This window comes from Cucurbita pepo, chromosome LG06 (genome assembly GCF_002806865.2).
Source record: "Cucurbita pepo subsp. pepo cultivar mu-cu-16 chromosome LG06, ASM280686v2, whole genome shotgun sequence".
Lineage (NCBI taxonomy): Eukaryota > Viridiplantae > Streptophyta > Magnoliopsida > Cucurbitales > Cucurbitaceae > Cucurbita > Cucurbita pepo.
The window spans coordinates 4245317-4261479 of NC_036643.1; the positions used below are offsets into that span (position 1 = coordinate 4245317).

The 16163-nt window shown below is 37.2% G+C and overlaps 2 protein-coding genes across 2 annotated transcripts; one reads left to right on the top strand and one right to left on the bottom strand.

The window, feature by feature from the left end:
- The first annotated feature begins 241 nt into the window (after positions 1-241).
- LOC111796609 (early nodulin-like protein 2) lies at positions 242-2383 on the top strand. The gene is made up of 2 exons (XM_023679309.1): positions 242-530; positions 682-2383. The coding sequence occupies exons 1-2, from the start codon at positions 368-370 to the stop codon at positions 2226-2228; spliced, it is 1710 nt and encodes a 569-aa protein (XP_023535077.1). The 5' UTR covers positions 242-367; the 3' UTR covers positions 2229-2383.
- A 3309-nt stretch (positions 2384-5692) lies between these two features.
- On the bottom strand, positions 5693-14987 carry LOC111796624. Its single transcript, XM_023679338.1, has 12 exons — positions 14684-14987; positions 13005-13069; positions 12450-12548; positions 12157-12289; positions 11746-11805; positions 11118-11177; positions 9939-10061; positions 9015-9086; positions 8131-8268; positions 7531-7686; positions 7091-7195; positions 5693-6093 (listed from the first exon to the last, which is right to left on the bottom strand). Exons 1-12 carry the CDS (start codon positions 14906-14908, stop codon positions 6061-6063), a joined length of 1269 nt encoding a protein of 422 aa, XP_023535106.1. The 5' UTR covers positions 14909-14987; the 3' UTR covers positions 5693-6060.
- Between the last annotated feature and the right edge of the window lie 1176 nt (positions 14988-16163).

Here is a 16163-nt window from a genome sequence, read left to right on the forward strand (position 1 = left end):
AATTAAATCCCCTGTCAAGAGCGGTAGGAAAATAAAACAAAATCCAGGCGGTACAAACGGCGTCAGAAATAAGTAAAATCCAAAATTAATTCTGAATTCAAAACCCTAAGCTGTTGTAGGATGCAGCCACGTGTATGGTCACCATTTTCCCTTCATTTACCGACACGTCGTTACACTCTCTTCAATTGTCGACATATCGTTCCACTCACTGCCGTGCCTTCTTAACCATTTTCTCCTACGCGCTTTATCCACATTTCCCCACCCTGCAACGGTCACCATTTCCGCCTTCTATTTATCTCTCCAGTCCTTCATCTCTCTACCTTCAACCCCTTCTCTCTCTCTTAAACCGTTTCTCTCTCCATTGGCTATGGCGTCTCTCCTCTGTTTCTGTATTCTCTTCCCCTGTTTTCTCTCTGTTTCTCATGCTTATACGTTCTACGCCGGTGGAAAGGATGGGTGGGTTCTCAACCCTTCTGAGAGCTACGAAAATTGGTCTCATAGAAACAGGTTTCAGGTCAATGATGTTCTTGGTGAGTTTAGCCTTTCTCTGATCAATCTGTTTTGCTCTGTTTTGCTCTGTTTTTGGTTGATTTCAGGGTTTTGCTCTGTTTTTGGTTTGGTTCAGAGTTTTGCTCTGTTTTTTGTTGATTTTAAATTGGGTGTTTGATCTGTGTTTGGCAGTGTTTAAGTATGCGAAAGGGTCGGATTCTGTGTTGGTGGTGAGTAAAGAGGGTTATGAAAAGTGTGATTTGAAGAATCCGATTATGAAATTGGAGGATGGGAATTCGGAGTTCAAGTTTGATCGTTCTGGGCCTTTTTATTTTGTTAGTGGCAAGCAGGGGAGCTGTGAGAAGGGCCAGAAATTGATGGTGGTTGTGTTGGCTCAGCGCCCTCCTCCGCCGTCTACGGTGGGAGCCCCACCACCTTCTGGAGCGGCGCCGTCCTACTCGCCTCCGGTTTTGCCTTCTCCTCCGGAAGCTAAGCCGCCAGGAGTTTCTCCCTCTCCTCCGTCTGGTTCTCCTGGAGCCAAATCGCCTTCTGGCTCTCCACCATCGGCGACACCCATTTCGCCGTCTCCACCGTCGGGGACACCCACTTCACCTTCTCCATCTGGGTCTCATTCTCCGGCGCCATCAGGGTCTCATTCTCCCGGTGGGGCAAAATCTCCTTCTGGTTCTCCGCCGTCGGGGACACCTAGCTCGCCGTCTCCGTCGTCTGGGACGCCTATTTTGCCATCTCCGCCTTCGGGAACACCCAGTTCGCCGTCTCCTTCTGGGTCTCATGCTCCGGTACCATCAGGTTCTCATTCTCCAGGTTCGCCGTATCCTGGAGCTAAATCTCCTTCGGGTTCTCCGCCGTCGGGGACACCTAGCTCGCCGTCTCCGTCGTCTGGGACACCTATTTTGCCATCTCCACCATCGGGAACACCCAGTTCGCCGTCTCCGTCTGGGTCTGAAACTCCGGTGACCACGCCAGTGCCGGCCGGTTCCCCCACTTCTCCGTTGCCAGGAACGCCCACTTCACCTTCTCCATCTGGGTCCGGAACTCCAGTGACCACACCAACCCCGGCTGGATCTCCTTCATCAAGTCCGGGAGCGCAATCTCCCACGACGGGAACACCCACTTCGCCGGGGTCCACCGGTTCTCCCACTTCACCTTACCCTGGAGCAAGCTCTCCGTCAGGGTCACACATTTCGCCGTCTCCTTCCGGTTCTGAAACACCGACAACATCACCAGTCCCGGCCGGTTCTCCCACTTCCACAATACCCGGAGCAACCTCTCCGTCCGGATCACCGCTCCCCGGCGGCGCCGCCACCCCCGGCTCATCTCCGGCAGGATCACCATCATCAGAATCAAATTCCCCCTCCACTTCGCCATCTCCAGCCGACGCCATCACGCCCACAACAGCTCCAGTACCGGCATTTTCACCGACTTCATCCTCTCCGATTATATCCCCAGCATTATCGCCGTCGACCGAAGGGCCAATTGGTCTACTCCCACCTGAGTCCAGCGATGCTCCCATAAATTCCCCGCCGTCTCCACCATTATCTCCGTCGTCGTCTTCCTCCGGAGAAGCACCATCACCAAGAGGCTCTGCAAACGACACAACACCGTCAACACCACGATCGTCCGCCATAGCTTCAACTCCATCAGTAATTTTGTTGGGTTCCATTACAATTGTGTTAAGCATGATCATCAATGGAGGATCTCTTATGAATTTCAGTTAAGAAGAAGAACGAAGATAAATCTCATTTTTAATAATTAGAGTTTTGTGAATAAAATTGAGAGAAATTTCTCCAATAACATTGTTCTTCTATTTTTCCCCCTTTCATTTCCTTGTGTTTGTAAAATTCCCAGTCATTTTATTATATGGTTTGAGATTTATTTTATTTCTTGTTTTTTCCTTCATTTTCTTTTTATTTAATCATTATTTTTCTAAAATAATTTGATCAACCCTTTATTAGTTTTTTTTTTTAAATTATTTAAAAAATATTATTAATCTACGATAATATCAAACATTTATAAGTTACTCCCATTAATTACAAATGTTATAAATATTTTAATTTTTTTTTTAAAATGAGCGTTTACAACCCAATCCAACCTTCTATTTTCAAGTTGGGTTATCGGAATGTCATACTTATCTCTAATATATGTTACACTGATAACTAAAATTTCATTAAATTCAAATATAAAATATTTATAAGTCACAACGCATCAGTAACACCAATTACAAATATGAATTATTCTTAATCATTTTAAAAGTAGGATTGGATTGTAACGCTATTTTCATGATAGTTAAGTTGACCTGACCAAAAAAATGTCAACCCACATCAAAAAAAACTTAACCATGAGTAATTTAAATTGGTCGAGTTCTTCGGTTATATGGGTCTAAATTTTATAATATAACGTCATTATTACAACACTTCTTAAACTGGGCCAAATTGAATGAGAGTGAAAAGACTTGAGCTACCATACAAAAATACAATTAATTCAGTCAACTTTTTGTTTTTTTGGTCCTTTTTTTCTCACAATATTATTATTGCTGACTAAAAAGTAAGTGCTCAATTCAATATCATCTTCCATTTTTCCGCGCAGTGGACGTACCATCTACCACCGACCTTTAAATAGTAATTGATGTCTTATTCATTTGCATACTATTAGATTTTTTTCCGCCATGACCCAAAATGATACCACTAACCTTAAAAGCTGAAATACCTGCCTTATTGCAACGCTCGTTACATATATATTGAATCTTGAAGTACGCAGCTAATAATAGGGCGTTTTCGGCAAAGTAACATATATATTTTGCACAATTACTTTTTTAAAAAAGAATATATTTTCAAGACATTTAAAAAAGAAAGCATATTATATAGAATCATATTCTACTTAGCTTATGGAGTAAGGATATTATATGCTAAATATATAACTTTATAATTAATAAATATTCATTTATTAAAAAAAAAGTTAAATTTATGAAAAGATTTGTGACTTTTATTTAAATAAATAAATAAAAATTTATAACTAATAATTAATTAGTGCAACTTTCCTAGGTTTGGGTTAAGTAATATTATAAATAATAACAACAATAATAAATTATAGTTATTTAATTTCGTTTTAAATTAATAAATTAGTTTTTTTTTTAATTAAAGAGTACTGACGTGGCTATAAGATTTTTCTGGAAGGGTATATGAAGGGAAGGCCATGTACACGTGGACTTTTTAATTAAAGGAAGGTGCTGACGTGGGAGTATGATGGGGGGAGGTGGGCCCAGTGGGGGACAGTCCAATCAGGCCGACAACCGTAATCTAGAGTAAAAGAAACGCGGAGAAGGATATCGGGAGTGTTGTACACGTGTCACATTCAGTGACGTGACATATCAAAATCTACTGGTTTTTATTTCGTAACCGTTGTGTCGGCAGCCACGTATGCGTCTCTTCCATTTATTATATTTGTCCTTTCCAATATATAGTAAGTATAGTTTTATTTCTCTCCAATAATAATTTAGTGTACCCTAAAATTTGAACTTTAATAATTTAGTTATATTATTATAAATTTCATATCAAAAAAATATTAATTTTGTAATTTATGAAAATAATTGGTCAATAAAATATCTTATTAAATTTTAATTTTAATAATATTTTTTTTTATGTTAATGATTAAATTGTTACAATATTTATAGACTAAATTGTTACATATTAAAACGTTCATTCTTATGATTTTTAAAAATCATCTCTAATACTATTTATTATACACTCGAGACTGTTAGACGAACACGACTCTCTACAGTGGTATGATATTGTCCACTTTGAGAATAAACTTTCATGGGTTTGCTTTGGGTTTCCCTAAAAGGCCTCGTACCAATCGAGAAAGTATTATTTGATTATAAACCCATGATAAGTCCCTAAATTAGCCGATGTGGGACTTTCATCATCCAATACCTCCCCTCAAATAAACTACGGATCCCCTTAATCGATGCTCGACTCCTTTTTCATTTGAAGTCTTAGTCATTTTTTACTAATCCTTCAAGGAGGCTCAACTCGTTTTCTTTCGAGGATTTACCAATCTATTAGCATGACTCTAATACAATGTTAGAAGAACACGACTCTCCACAATGGTATGATATTGTCTACTTTGAACATAAACTCTCGTGATTTTACTTTGCGCTTCCCAAAAGGTCTCATACCAATGGAGATAGTATTCTTTAATTATAAACCCATGATCATCCCCTAAATAACCGATGCATGCAGGGACTTTCATCATCCAACAAAGACTACACTAAAATTATAAAAATTAAATTTGTAATTGGAGCGAAGCGGTGAGCCCGAGTTGTAGAGGCGAACGAGCGAAGCGGCTCGACTGTAAAGGAGAGGAGTGAAAGAAGGTTCGTTCCGGTTCCGGTTTCACTATCTCTTTGATTTCATTCAGTAGCTCCGGCAATGGAATTGCTTTACCGAGTTCAAGAATAGTTCAATCAGGTCATATGGGTTCCGGGGGAAGGAGTTCAGGCTTGTTTCGTCTTTCAATTCTCTTTTCTTTCCTTCCTTAATGCAATAACTTCGGGTCATATCGGTTCAGTCTAATTCATCCCTTTTCTTACAGTGAAATCAGCTCAGGGAATATTGGTTCGTTAAGTCGCATTCATCTTGAGTATTGATCTTTGACAGTTAAAGAAAGGAGGTAAAAGAGTGAAAGAATAGGTGAAAGAAGAAGCCGCATTCTCTTCCATCCTTCATGCCTTGTTTACAGTTCGAGAATAAATAGGGGCAGGTTCAGGTGAATGACCTTCTCTGTCTTTCCTTCTTGTTCAGGGACAGAGTAAATGAAGACGCTGCTTTACCTCCTTCAGGTCAGGTTATAGAGTCAAAGGTGTAGGTCAGGGACTAGAGAGAGGAAAAGGTGAAACAGAGTTCTGTCTAACGAATAAGGAGTGTTTACAGTTCAATCCGGGACAAGTCATNTAAATTCATTATCAAATTCTAAAAATAAAAACTACTCGACAACAAAATAAAGAAATTACAAAAAAAAAAAAAAAAAAAAAAAAAAAAAAAAAAAAAAAAAAAAAANGTGTTTAATTAATACACCAAAAAGTTTCACAAGCAACACGACATTGACTGAAAACCCCATTTATCGGTATATTACACAAATTAGTTGCATTTTTAATTATTATTTTCATAATTTAACAGTTAAAAGATAGGTAAATAATTCTGCATATTTAATCATATTAAGCTTGAATTTTAACCCTATGTTTTCATTAACAGCACATAAGAAACAGAATCATCTTAAAATTACCTAACTCATAAAAAATAAGAGGTTCTAGTGGGCAATCTTATGAGTACAAAAACCACACTAGTCTCTTCTCTCTTGACTTCCTTTACTCTTCGTTTCTTATTTTCGGGGCTCGGGTGGGGGTGGGGACACTAGTCGAGTGCACTTTCCAGCTGCGTTAAGCGAAAAAAAAGAGGCAAGGTACCTTAAGAAAGAACGTCGACATGAATCTTGTCTTTCGGAGCTAGCTTAGGATACCCCAGATGCGCTTTGACGTGAAAAGATGGCACGTTGTCAAAAGAACCAAAATCGTCGCCTTTGATTTCTCTGAAACAATTTTAACATGTTAAATGAAATCCTTGTAGTGCCGTGAGGAGATGAATCTGTGCTTTGTTAGTACGTGTGTGTATTGTGTATCATAGAGAGCAACAGCAGCTCTCACACAGATGTTTAAGATACACTCAAACAGATGTTTTTCTTAAAGAGACTATGAGTTTAATTCATAATTATAACCAAGAACTAAACCAAGGGAGATTCAAGAGTTCCCTACCCCTTCCCTTAGTCCCTGATTCAGTACATGTAACGAATCAGATCCACCGCTAGCAGATATTGTCCTCTTTGGGCTTTCCATTTCGGGCTTCCCCTCAAGGCTTTAAAACGCGTCTGCTAGGGGAAGGTTTCCACACCCTTATAAAGGGTGATTTGTTCTCCTCCCCAACCAATGTGGGACATCACAATCCACCCCCCTTCGGGGCCCAGCGTCCTCGCTGGCACTCGTTCCTTTATCCAATCGATGTGGGACTGCCCCCAAATCCACCCCCTTTGGGGCCCAGCGTCTTTACTGGCACACCGCCTCGTGTCTACCCCCCTTCAGGGAACAGCGAGAAGGCCGGCACATCGTCCGGTGACTGGCTCTAATACCATTTGTAACGACCCAGATCCACCGCTAGCAGATATTGTCCTCTTTGGGCTTTCCATTTCGGGCTTCCCCTCAAGGCTTTAAAACGCGTCTACTAGGGGAAGGTTTCCACACCCTTATAAAGGGTGATTTGTTCTCCTCCCCAACCAATGTGGGACATCACAGTACAAGACCAAAACTGCAGCCTCTCCCTCACACCGACTAACTACTATACACTTCCCTTCCCGGCTCGGGACACACCCGTGCTATAACTAGTTAACATTGAAAGAATATACAAATGCTTATAATGGCAACTTATGTTATCCCGAACTAAAGTGAATAGAATATTTGAAGCACTAAAGGAGAGGTAAAGGGATAAAATCAAGAAGAGGAAAAATGTAATGGTTGAAAAATAAAGGGTATAACCTTCTGATCCGGGTTCTGTGGTTTCAACACAATGGGTGCCGTGAGGACATTGCTGTTGGCACTCTTTAAGTAAGGCTGCACCTTTTCCTCCAACAACTCATTCAACTGACATGAAATCGATAACAATAGTAAATTCACGGTAGATCGACAGTTAAAAGCAAGAAGTACAGAAGACAAACAGTCTAATAATGCAAATAATGGGTAAAAATTAGAGACAAATGAGTTCTGTTATCAAACATGTGCATATGTATCAGTTATCACTTTCAATGAACTTCATCCATTGCTCCTTTCTTGGGTTTCTTACTCAAATACTCGTATAGATATATAAATGAAGCAACATTACTTCGTGATTAGGTCCAGAAGAAGCCAAATCAAGAAATTGTTTCTAAGAAAACCAGTTGCTCATTCTATAAGAAGACACAGAGGTTGAGTAGTCAAACCTTTTCCTGCCGCCATTTAGTTTCCCACTGAGCATCTAATATTTTATCAGCAATTTCTCTTTGGGCATTTAGAAGGACAGTCATTTCGTAAAATTTTCCCGGGTCTTTTAGATCATCCTGACTCCAAGAAGAGGAATTCAGTGGAAGGTCCAACTCCTGCATATTAACCACAGTCAGCATAATGGCAAAAGCCATAGCCAATAAAGTGAGCATCTCCTTATCCTCTAAATTTCTGATGCCTAGGTAGGTAGTGGATCCTTAAAATGCATTACTTAATCATCCAACCAACTATATTGCAATAGCTATATACATAAAAACAAAAGATGGTGTGATATGCCAATGCTAAAGAGTAAGAGGGAAGAGAGACATTGTTTCAAAACCAGGTCTTAATAAAACCTTGAGATATTCGGCTTTCAAGGCCTCCACTATATTGAAGAGAGAAAATAGATAACTCATCAACTAATGCAAAGAATTATGACTGTAAGATTGAAAATGTAACAAAATGGTTTTTTATTTTTATTTTTTTTGTTAAGAACCAAACTTTTATCATTGATTCAATGATCTTAAAGTGTGCCAAAAATGAAGGAAGTTCAGACGTACACCCCAATTTTGTGGTCGTGGTGGAGGATCAAGCTTCATCACTTCTGTCTCAAGTGCCTTCTTGGCCTTGAAGTAAGGGATGTTTTTCACGACCACAGGATCATCCCTGGCTCGAACAGGGTCTATGGAAATCAAGGCCTATGAATTGCAGATATCAACAACTAAATTAAACTTTTTTATAAGAACAATGAAATAAATATGAACCATTTTTCAGTGGAGGCGAAGTACAATCGAAATATATACGATAGGAAAGCAGAGGGAGACTATATTTGTTTTCACGGGAATTAAAAGTTTCAGTCATTGATGTGTAAATAATAATTGTGGATGCTAATCCCAGTCACTTGCACCTTGGATACCCCTTTACCCTACATGTAATAATAATAATAATGACGAAGAAAAATAAGTAACATAAGTTAGGCCACTTTGTTAAGGAATATAAGATTATTTTAACACAAATGTTTCTGCTCAAGATTCGAGATTACTTTAAACAACATATAACACAATACTGCGACAGTAGAAGTACACAAAAATATGAAAAAGATGTTATAATCCCTATCAATTTGAGTCGGCTAAAATCAAGACTTCTTAATAGTGTTCTCCCTCATCTATATGACTTTTCAGTACAAGGAATACATTGAATTGGGAAGCTTTTATTTTTTTCTTTGTAATTTTGTTTTATCTTTTTCCTTTAAGGAGTTTGTTCAATGAAAAGTTTCATTTCTGGGTTAAAAAAACAATCAACTGATACTCATAAGACAGGATAATAAAATTCAAAGTGCACTATAGCTGATCCCCAGAAATTTAGAAGCAAAAATACGTGATCCAACTTCTAGCGCATTTCCTTGGTTGAAGAAATAACGTGCTAAATGGAAAATTTTTCTTACTTCCTGCAAGTACTCCCATCCAGGTTTCCGCTTAGCAACAACATCTCTGAGTTGATCATATCGCATGGATTCCTAAATGCAACCCACAAACATTAACAACTATCAATGGGTGGTGATATCAACAATCTTAAGTTAAACAAGTTACTACAAAAATATGGCACCAAATTGAAAAGGTCAACCTTAAATAAAACGTGTTCAGCATGAAAAGTTTGCAAATAAGAAACAGCAAGTATAAATCTTTTACCACGTCAGAAACCATGTATAATTGACATTCCAAGTAAACCTTAAATGGGTTTCAAAAATTCAGATTGTGAATGTGATTTAAAAGTTCACCAAAAACTACATGAAGTTATCAACAATACATAAACGAATTTTATGAAAATTCTCAGAGGATAAAAAATCATTTTTATAATGAAATAAAATATAGAAAAGCAAGAGATTAGCCAGAAAATAATTCAGACACTTCAAAATTGATATAATATTGCTCAAGAGGGGAGGAAGGAGGAGATCTATGTTCTCTCTTGAACTATAACAAGGTAACAGAACTAAGCCCATATGACTTATAAGCATTTAATAGAAGTACGTACTGTCAAGCCTATATAATCAAGTCAAACAAAACAATTTGCTAAGACAAATTGAGAGAGGCATAAACACCTCATAGAAGTAATACCTGAAAATTAAATATTGCTAAATCCATAGTTAGGCCGTAGGTAAACATCATGTTAAAATATGAAATACATAAAGGGTAGTAAGATTCCTTTGAGCAATCTAATAATTAATAATGCAAAACTGCTTCTGTTACTACATAACGTCAACAGGCACAGGTCGCTTACGTTACGAAATATAAAAGAAAAGACAATACCGTCAAAAAAATATTCAAAGTGATTGACAGAACAGGAAGCAAGTGAGAAAATTGGTTCGAACCTTGTACTGCCACCAAATCTTTTGCTTGACCTCATCATCGAAGTTGAATCCACCAACAATTTGGGGGAAGGTAATTAACCAAAATGTCGCAATGCTGGGGTCCCTCATACTCTGAACTAAATGCTGAAATACCAAAGCCACAATCAAATATAAATTATGACAGAACTTTACACATCTCAAGAACAAATTGCTCTGAAAAATTTCACATGTGATAGAATTTTGCACTAGAGAATGAAAAATAATTTATGAACGACCAATGTCATGACCCGTTTTCCCAAGTGTGTTCTGAAAACTTTATGAATTATTATCTTTGGAAATGTGGTGATTGCCAAGGTAAGGTTGGTAATGATTTACTTACCTAGACTCCAAAATTAGAAGTGAATGGAAGTTAAGAATATAAATGTTCTTGTGTGTTTTAAGGAGTAAAACAATCATTTCCATCAATATTGCCTTAAGGGGTAAGTCTTTGCCGTAGCAACCCTCACTCTTCCCTAGGCAGCCCCAAAAGATAAGTTGCTTTCTCTCTATCTCTCATTTCATGTTCCCCAGCCCTAATCCCTTTGGTTCAAGAGGTGTTAGTCCCCATTTTGGTGTTATTTAAGGAAGTTTTGGATAATTAAAGGCAAGGATAAAATTTATTCCATCCAAAGACTGAAATCAAGCTTAGTAATCCTTGCTGAGTCCTTTCTAGCATTTAGTTTCCCTTTTACTTCCTCCACTCTCATTTGAGATCAAAGCTTGGGTTCAGCCCTTGTGCTAACTCAATTATACAAAATGAATTTTAGCCAAGCTGAATGCAGTTCCTTGAGCACCTCATAGTTTCCCTTCTTTGCAGTGGTGACTTGGGAGTCTCCACCCCTGTACATTTCATGACTAAGACGAGCATGCTTAAATATCACATTTGAAGCAGCACTTTGCCTCTCATACTAGCTAGAGCTGTGAGCAGTAATAATAGCAAACACATTTTCTCATACCTATGAGATTAGACGCGGGTTCTTCTTTTTTTATTGGTAAGAAACTGTGCTTTCATTCAGAAGAAAAAAAATGGAGGAATACACAAAGGCATACAAAAAACAAGCCCTAATAAAAGGCGTCCAACCATACCTAGTACCTACAGAAAATGACTCCAATTCAAAAGAACAAATCAAGTTCGTAATTACAAAAAGGAAGGCATATTACCTCATATGGATATTCCATCTTTCTCAAAACATTATAAGCTTTCCAAGGAGGTTCCATGATCTGCATGAAGGGAACAACAGAATAAAGACTCGTTCTTGTTTACATAGGCAAAAAGATAAACATTTTCATTTACACTATAGTAGTTTTTAATATTAATCAACAACATTGCTTGAACAGAGTAATTAGTTCTATAGGTTACAGAATAGTGTCTTTGAGTTCTAAGTTTGCAGTATTGAATAAAAAATTGGAAGTTTAAGATGACTCATTTTTTTCTAAGCCTCTAAAATACACAATTTTGGTTGCATTAGTTTTCTCATTAAAAGAAAGTACATGGTTTTTTCCCCCTCTTTTTTGAGTACACAAGTTAATAGGTTTTGAATCTAAAAGTCATGTGCCCTTAGAACAAGCAAAAGATAGATTAGCTCAACAAATCAAATGTTTTCAATGCAAGCCTACATTCATCAACTTCTATGTCCTTTCAGCGCTGGCTACAGGGAAAGAAAGTCAGTCTACAAGTTAAAAGTTTCGAAAATTCATGCAGCCTTATACTAGACATCAAAGGTGGTTGAAGCTTCAACATTATAAAGTAAGATGCACTTTCATGGATTAAACTTTTCATGAAACTTACATCGTCTGCTGAGATTCTCACTTGCAATTTATTTTTGCATTCAGGGCAGCTCATCACTCCCTGCAAAACGTATACAGAATGAATTCTTGTTGGCAAAAGTTTGCAAGTTTTAAGTCCAACCATCGCTTCCTTTTATTTCATTACATCCAAGCCAAAAAAATAGAAAAGTCATTGTGTGTGCAAGTTACCAATAGGTTGTAATGGAATCATTTGAATAAGAATGTGCATATAAAACAAAAATGGCGCGCATATTATATAGTCATCTGCAAGCAGAAAGACTCTGAAGGATGCAAAAAACAATACCAAGATGATAATTAGGTTATAGGACTACGACTGTTTTTTTATTTATTTTATATACTATTTTGAATGTCTAAGCTTGAGGTGCTTGAAATATGGATATATTGTCCTCACTGTTCCATCACATGTTGGGCAATCTTTGGATGGCAATGGTGTATGAAGATCCAAGGTGGAAGGAAGGTGAATCAACTCGGCCCGATTCTCTGCAATGGCATCTGCAATACTTTCTGCTGTTGCCTTCTCTCCACTGCAGGAAGATTCAAGTTACGAATTGAGGTATTAATAAAAAGATTGATAGAAAGATTCAAGTAATGAATCTGAGGTAAATGGGTTGTCAATGATTCTTTTCGTGAAAAATAATTTAAGTAATTACAATCAAAACCAAAGTAATTAGGAAGTTGGTTCACCTTCTCAATGTATAGTTTTTCACTTGGTAGTTCACCATCCCCGACCCTCTGCACTTGGTACACCGCATGGCTTGCCATCCATTGCAGGTATTACAGTGCCTGTAATTTAAAGACCGAACTATCTATGAAGTACCAGACATGGGACAAAAAAGTAAAAGTACAAACAAACACAAAATGTAGGAATATGAACTCCAGTTGTACATCTAATTTGGAAACTAAGCATTATCTAACAACCAGTTAGAAAATAAGCTACCATGCAATAAAGCAAAATTTTAAATATTTTTTTTATTTCTTTGTTGACGAAAAACTAACAAATAAAAGTACAGACCCTACGAAGTACTGAACAAAAGCAGAGAACAGAAAAACAAAATCATAAGATTTCAAGCTTTGGGTAATAGAACATAGGGATAATTACAAAAAGGAAAAAAAAAAAAAAAAAAAAAAAAGGATCTTGAAGTGAAGCAAAATAATGTGTTCATTTGTTTTGAAGTGAAACAAAATAGTTATACCCAAGATTCACCATGAAAAGAGATTCAAGATGGTAACAGGAGGCACCTCTGACATACAACTTTCTTTCCAAGCTCTAGCGCAATATCATAAGTCCCAAAAGTAGCAACAGCCTGCAATAACCAGAGTTAGAGACAACAACGTTAAAAGAATTGACAGTACCTCCAAATTTATAGACCTCGTGCAAACTAACTACCTCCAAATTTAAAGATTTTGTGAAAAACTCCAAGAATTAAAAAAGAAAAAAGATTGACAGTAAAGAACAGCTTACCCTTCAACACGATAAAAGAATTAACAAAACAACTGGCTGATTCACAGTTTATCCAAGGATCCATATGTTACATTGACAGTACAATGCAAATACAGATGACTAATCTAACCAACAACACCGTGCATCAAAGAAGTCAGTCAAAAAATCATTTCAAAAGATATAACCAACTTGTTGTTAGGAATCGAGGGAATGCTACATTTAACCAAAACCATCTGAATTCACATTGTTGTGCAAAGTGCAAATGGTTTTTCTGTGAGTGACTTTACAATCAATGGTCGAAGACCCCACATTCCAATCTTCTAGGGCTCTCGCCTAAGGTATTACCAAATAAGAAATCCATAAATTATAGGCTTCACATCTCGGTCTGCAGCCACAACCAGGACCTCAACAAAAGGAATATCCACACTACAAATATATCAAACACCTAGAAGACTGTTCTTTGCTTTAGGCAACGCATGTTTAAGAACTTTTACACACAGCAAAGATGGATCAAGAAAATACATACTCATCTCCCATCTCCACTAGAAATTTCTAAATAATACCTACTGCTGTGACAGCATCAATAGAGCCCTTTGATACTTGAAAAATATATGGCACAATCTTCACTAGAAAACTTTGGAACTATTCATTTTGTTATATATAGTTGTGAGTGTTTGGATAAAGTTATGCACACCTCGACTTCTCTCACGAGAAAACAATCTCACCCTACTATGCTTAGTTGTCAAGTAAACTCGTGGGATATTAAATTCTAAGTAGGTAAGCACCATGACTTGAACTCGTTCCCTCTGAGCTCCTTATTATTTATACGAGCCCTTGTTGTCTACTAGACCAACCAATTCTCATCAACACCAATTATTTGTTGGGACAGTAACTTCAAATCTCATCTTTCATAAAAGAAACGAATGAAATTAGACGTACATTTCATCCTTAACAGGGTCATCAACCAAGTTCTTCCTATTCACTACAATTTATCTTTGAATTAGGTTTTTGCACCCACCCATTCTCGATATTAGCTTCTCATAAGCAAAGTTGGAGTAATTTTCCTCGCGTCGTGTTCGATGGGTTACGAATGTGAGCAATACGCCATGTTTAACTAACAGTCCCGCCAAACTTGCACACCATGTTATCCTTGAGCTCGCCTTCAATACTCGCACAACAACTTCAAGAACATTCGGAGCATCACTCCTTCACAGCCACCACTGAAAATTCATTATCTTGGATCCGTGAGGAGCCAATCACTCTATTGTTCCTCTATAAGCATTTCCGTTCTACGCCTTGGAATTGTACCAAACAATCGCGGCCATATGAAGCAATTCTCCATAGATTATGAGCAAAACCTCTCCACTCTCAGAATTCACACTAACGCAAACACACTAAAATCTCGGAATTTCTTATAGTCCATAGCTAATTAGAAAAATAGGAGAAAGAAAACAAACATAGCACCTAAAAAACTTACAAAAATTGAAGCAAACGAGAGCTTGGAGATGAGCTCGGGAACGCCGAAGCCACGAGGAGCTGAGCCGGCAATGTCGAAAGCGAGCGTGAAAGGGGCTAAGACAACCTTAAATGGGAAGTCGAGTATTTCAGTGATTTGATCCCCATATCGATTTGTGAAGATCTTGTACCGAGCGTCGGCGTATTTCTTCAACTTCTTCACCAGACGTTCCGTTCCCCTCGACATGGAAGGAGAGGGAGAGTGGATAGAGCTGGGATTGATGAAACTTATGTGCAGAGAGGTGATGGCTGAGGTTTATCCAACAACAATTGGGTTTTATTATTATATTAGACGCCACTGTCCGTCTACATCGGTTCGGGTTGGGTTGGGTTTACGAATTTTAACCAAAAGTTCGGGTGGATTAGATTGATAATCCAACCCAACCCGAAAATTTAACCAAAAGTTCGGGTGGATTAGATTGATAATCCAACCCAACCCTCTATTTTCGGGTTGGGTTCAGATTTTATATATTTTTATTTGGCTCGGGCCAACCTGAGAGTTTTGTCCCATGAACCCAAAACCGAACCGAGTCAGTTTGGCTTCAGAAAAATGAACCCAACCTAACTCAAAAAGCTAATCCAACCCAACCCAACCCAACCCTTATAGTTTGGGTTGGTTCGAGTTGTCTGGTTGTCCGTTGAATGTAAACTTTTATTTTTTTATTTTTTTTATTTTGCAAAATCTCATTTATTTATATATTTATTTATTATTTATTTTAGCTAAATCAATTTTTACCCTAAATATTAATAATTTTAATGATCTAATAGTTTTCCTCAAAATATTATTAAAAAATAATTTCATTTATTTTCGAATGAATTATATAATGCAAAATTATATTAATAAATTCAATTTAGTAAAATTATTCGATGATTAATCTGATTATTAATTTTATATTTATTGAAATTAATAAGTTTATAATGATTTTTTTTGTTTATTATTATTATTTTTTATTATTATTGATATAATTTAATACCGAAAAAGATGGATTTGACAAATTTACGGGTAAAATGTTACTATTTTTTTATTTTTTTAAATCGATAATATATGTTTTAACTAAATGAATTATAATCTTAATGGGTTCCCGAAAGGTCACTATGGTACATAGAAAATATCATTTATACCGATACTAACCCTATCAGTTTTTTTTCAGTAATGGATCCCACAAAATTTTATTAATTATATATCATTGTTCTAACAAAAAGTACTACGGTGGGTTTCAAACCGCCAGCGAGACTTTTGTCTTAATATCTCCAAATGAAAATAAATTTGAGCTTACCCGTCATCCCTAATTTGTTCTAGCTCTGTTGTTGTTGTTGTTTTATCTTTAATGAAGGGTTCTATGAAAGGAAGCTTAACCAACCAAGCTATCTTAATTAATTACTCTTTGAGGTCTTTGTTTTCATACCGTTCATATTCCAAGACTTTCAGGCTTGTTAAAAGT

Coding starts and splice junctions, on each gene's coding strand:
- LOC111796624 (XM_023679338.1), bottom strand. CDS start 14,908: ATGTCGAGGGGAACGGAACGTCTGGTGAAGAAGTTGAAGAAATACGCC. Junction 7,687..8,130: donor CACGACCACAAAATTGGGGT/GTACGTCTGAAC, acceptor GTTAATATGCAG/GAGTTGGACCTTCCACTGAA. Junction 7,196..7,530: donor CTAAATGGCGGCAGGAAAAG/GTTTGACTACTC, acceptor ATTTCATGTCAG/TTGAATGAGTTGTTGGAGGA.
- LOC111796609 (XM_023679309.1), top strand. CDS start 368: ATGGCGTCTCTCCTCTGTTTCTGTATTCTCTTCCCCTGTTTTCTCTCT. Junction 531..681: donor TCAGGTCAATGATGTTCTTG/GTGAGTTTAGCC, acceptor TGTGTTTGGCAG/TGTTTAAGTATGCGAAAGGG.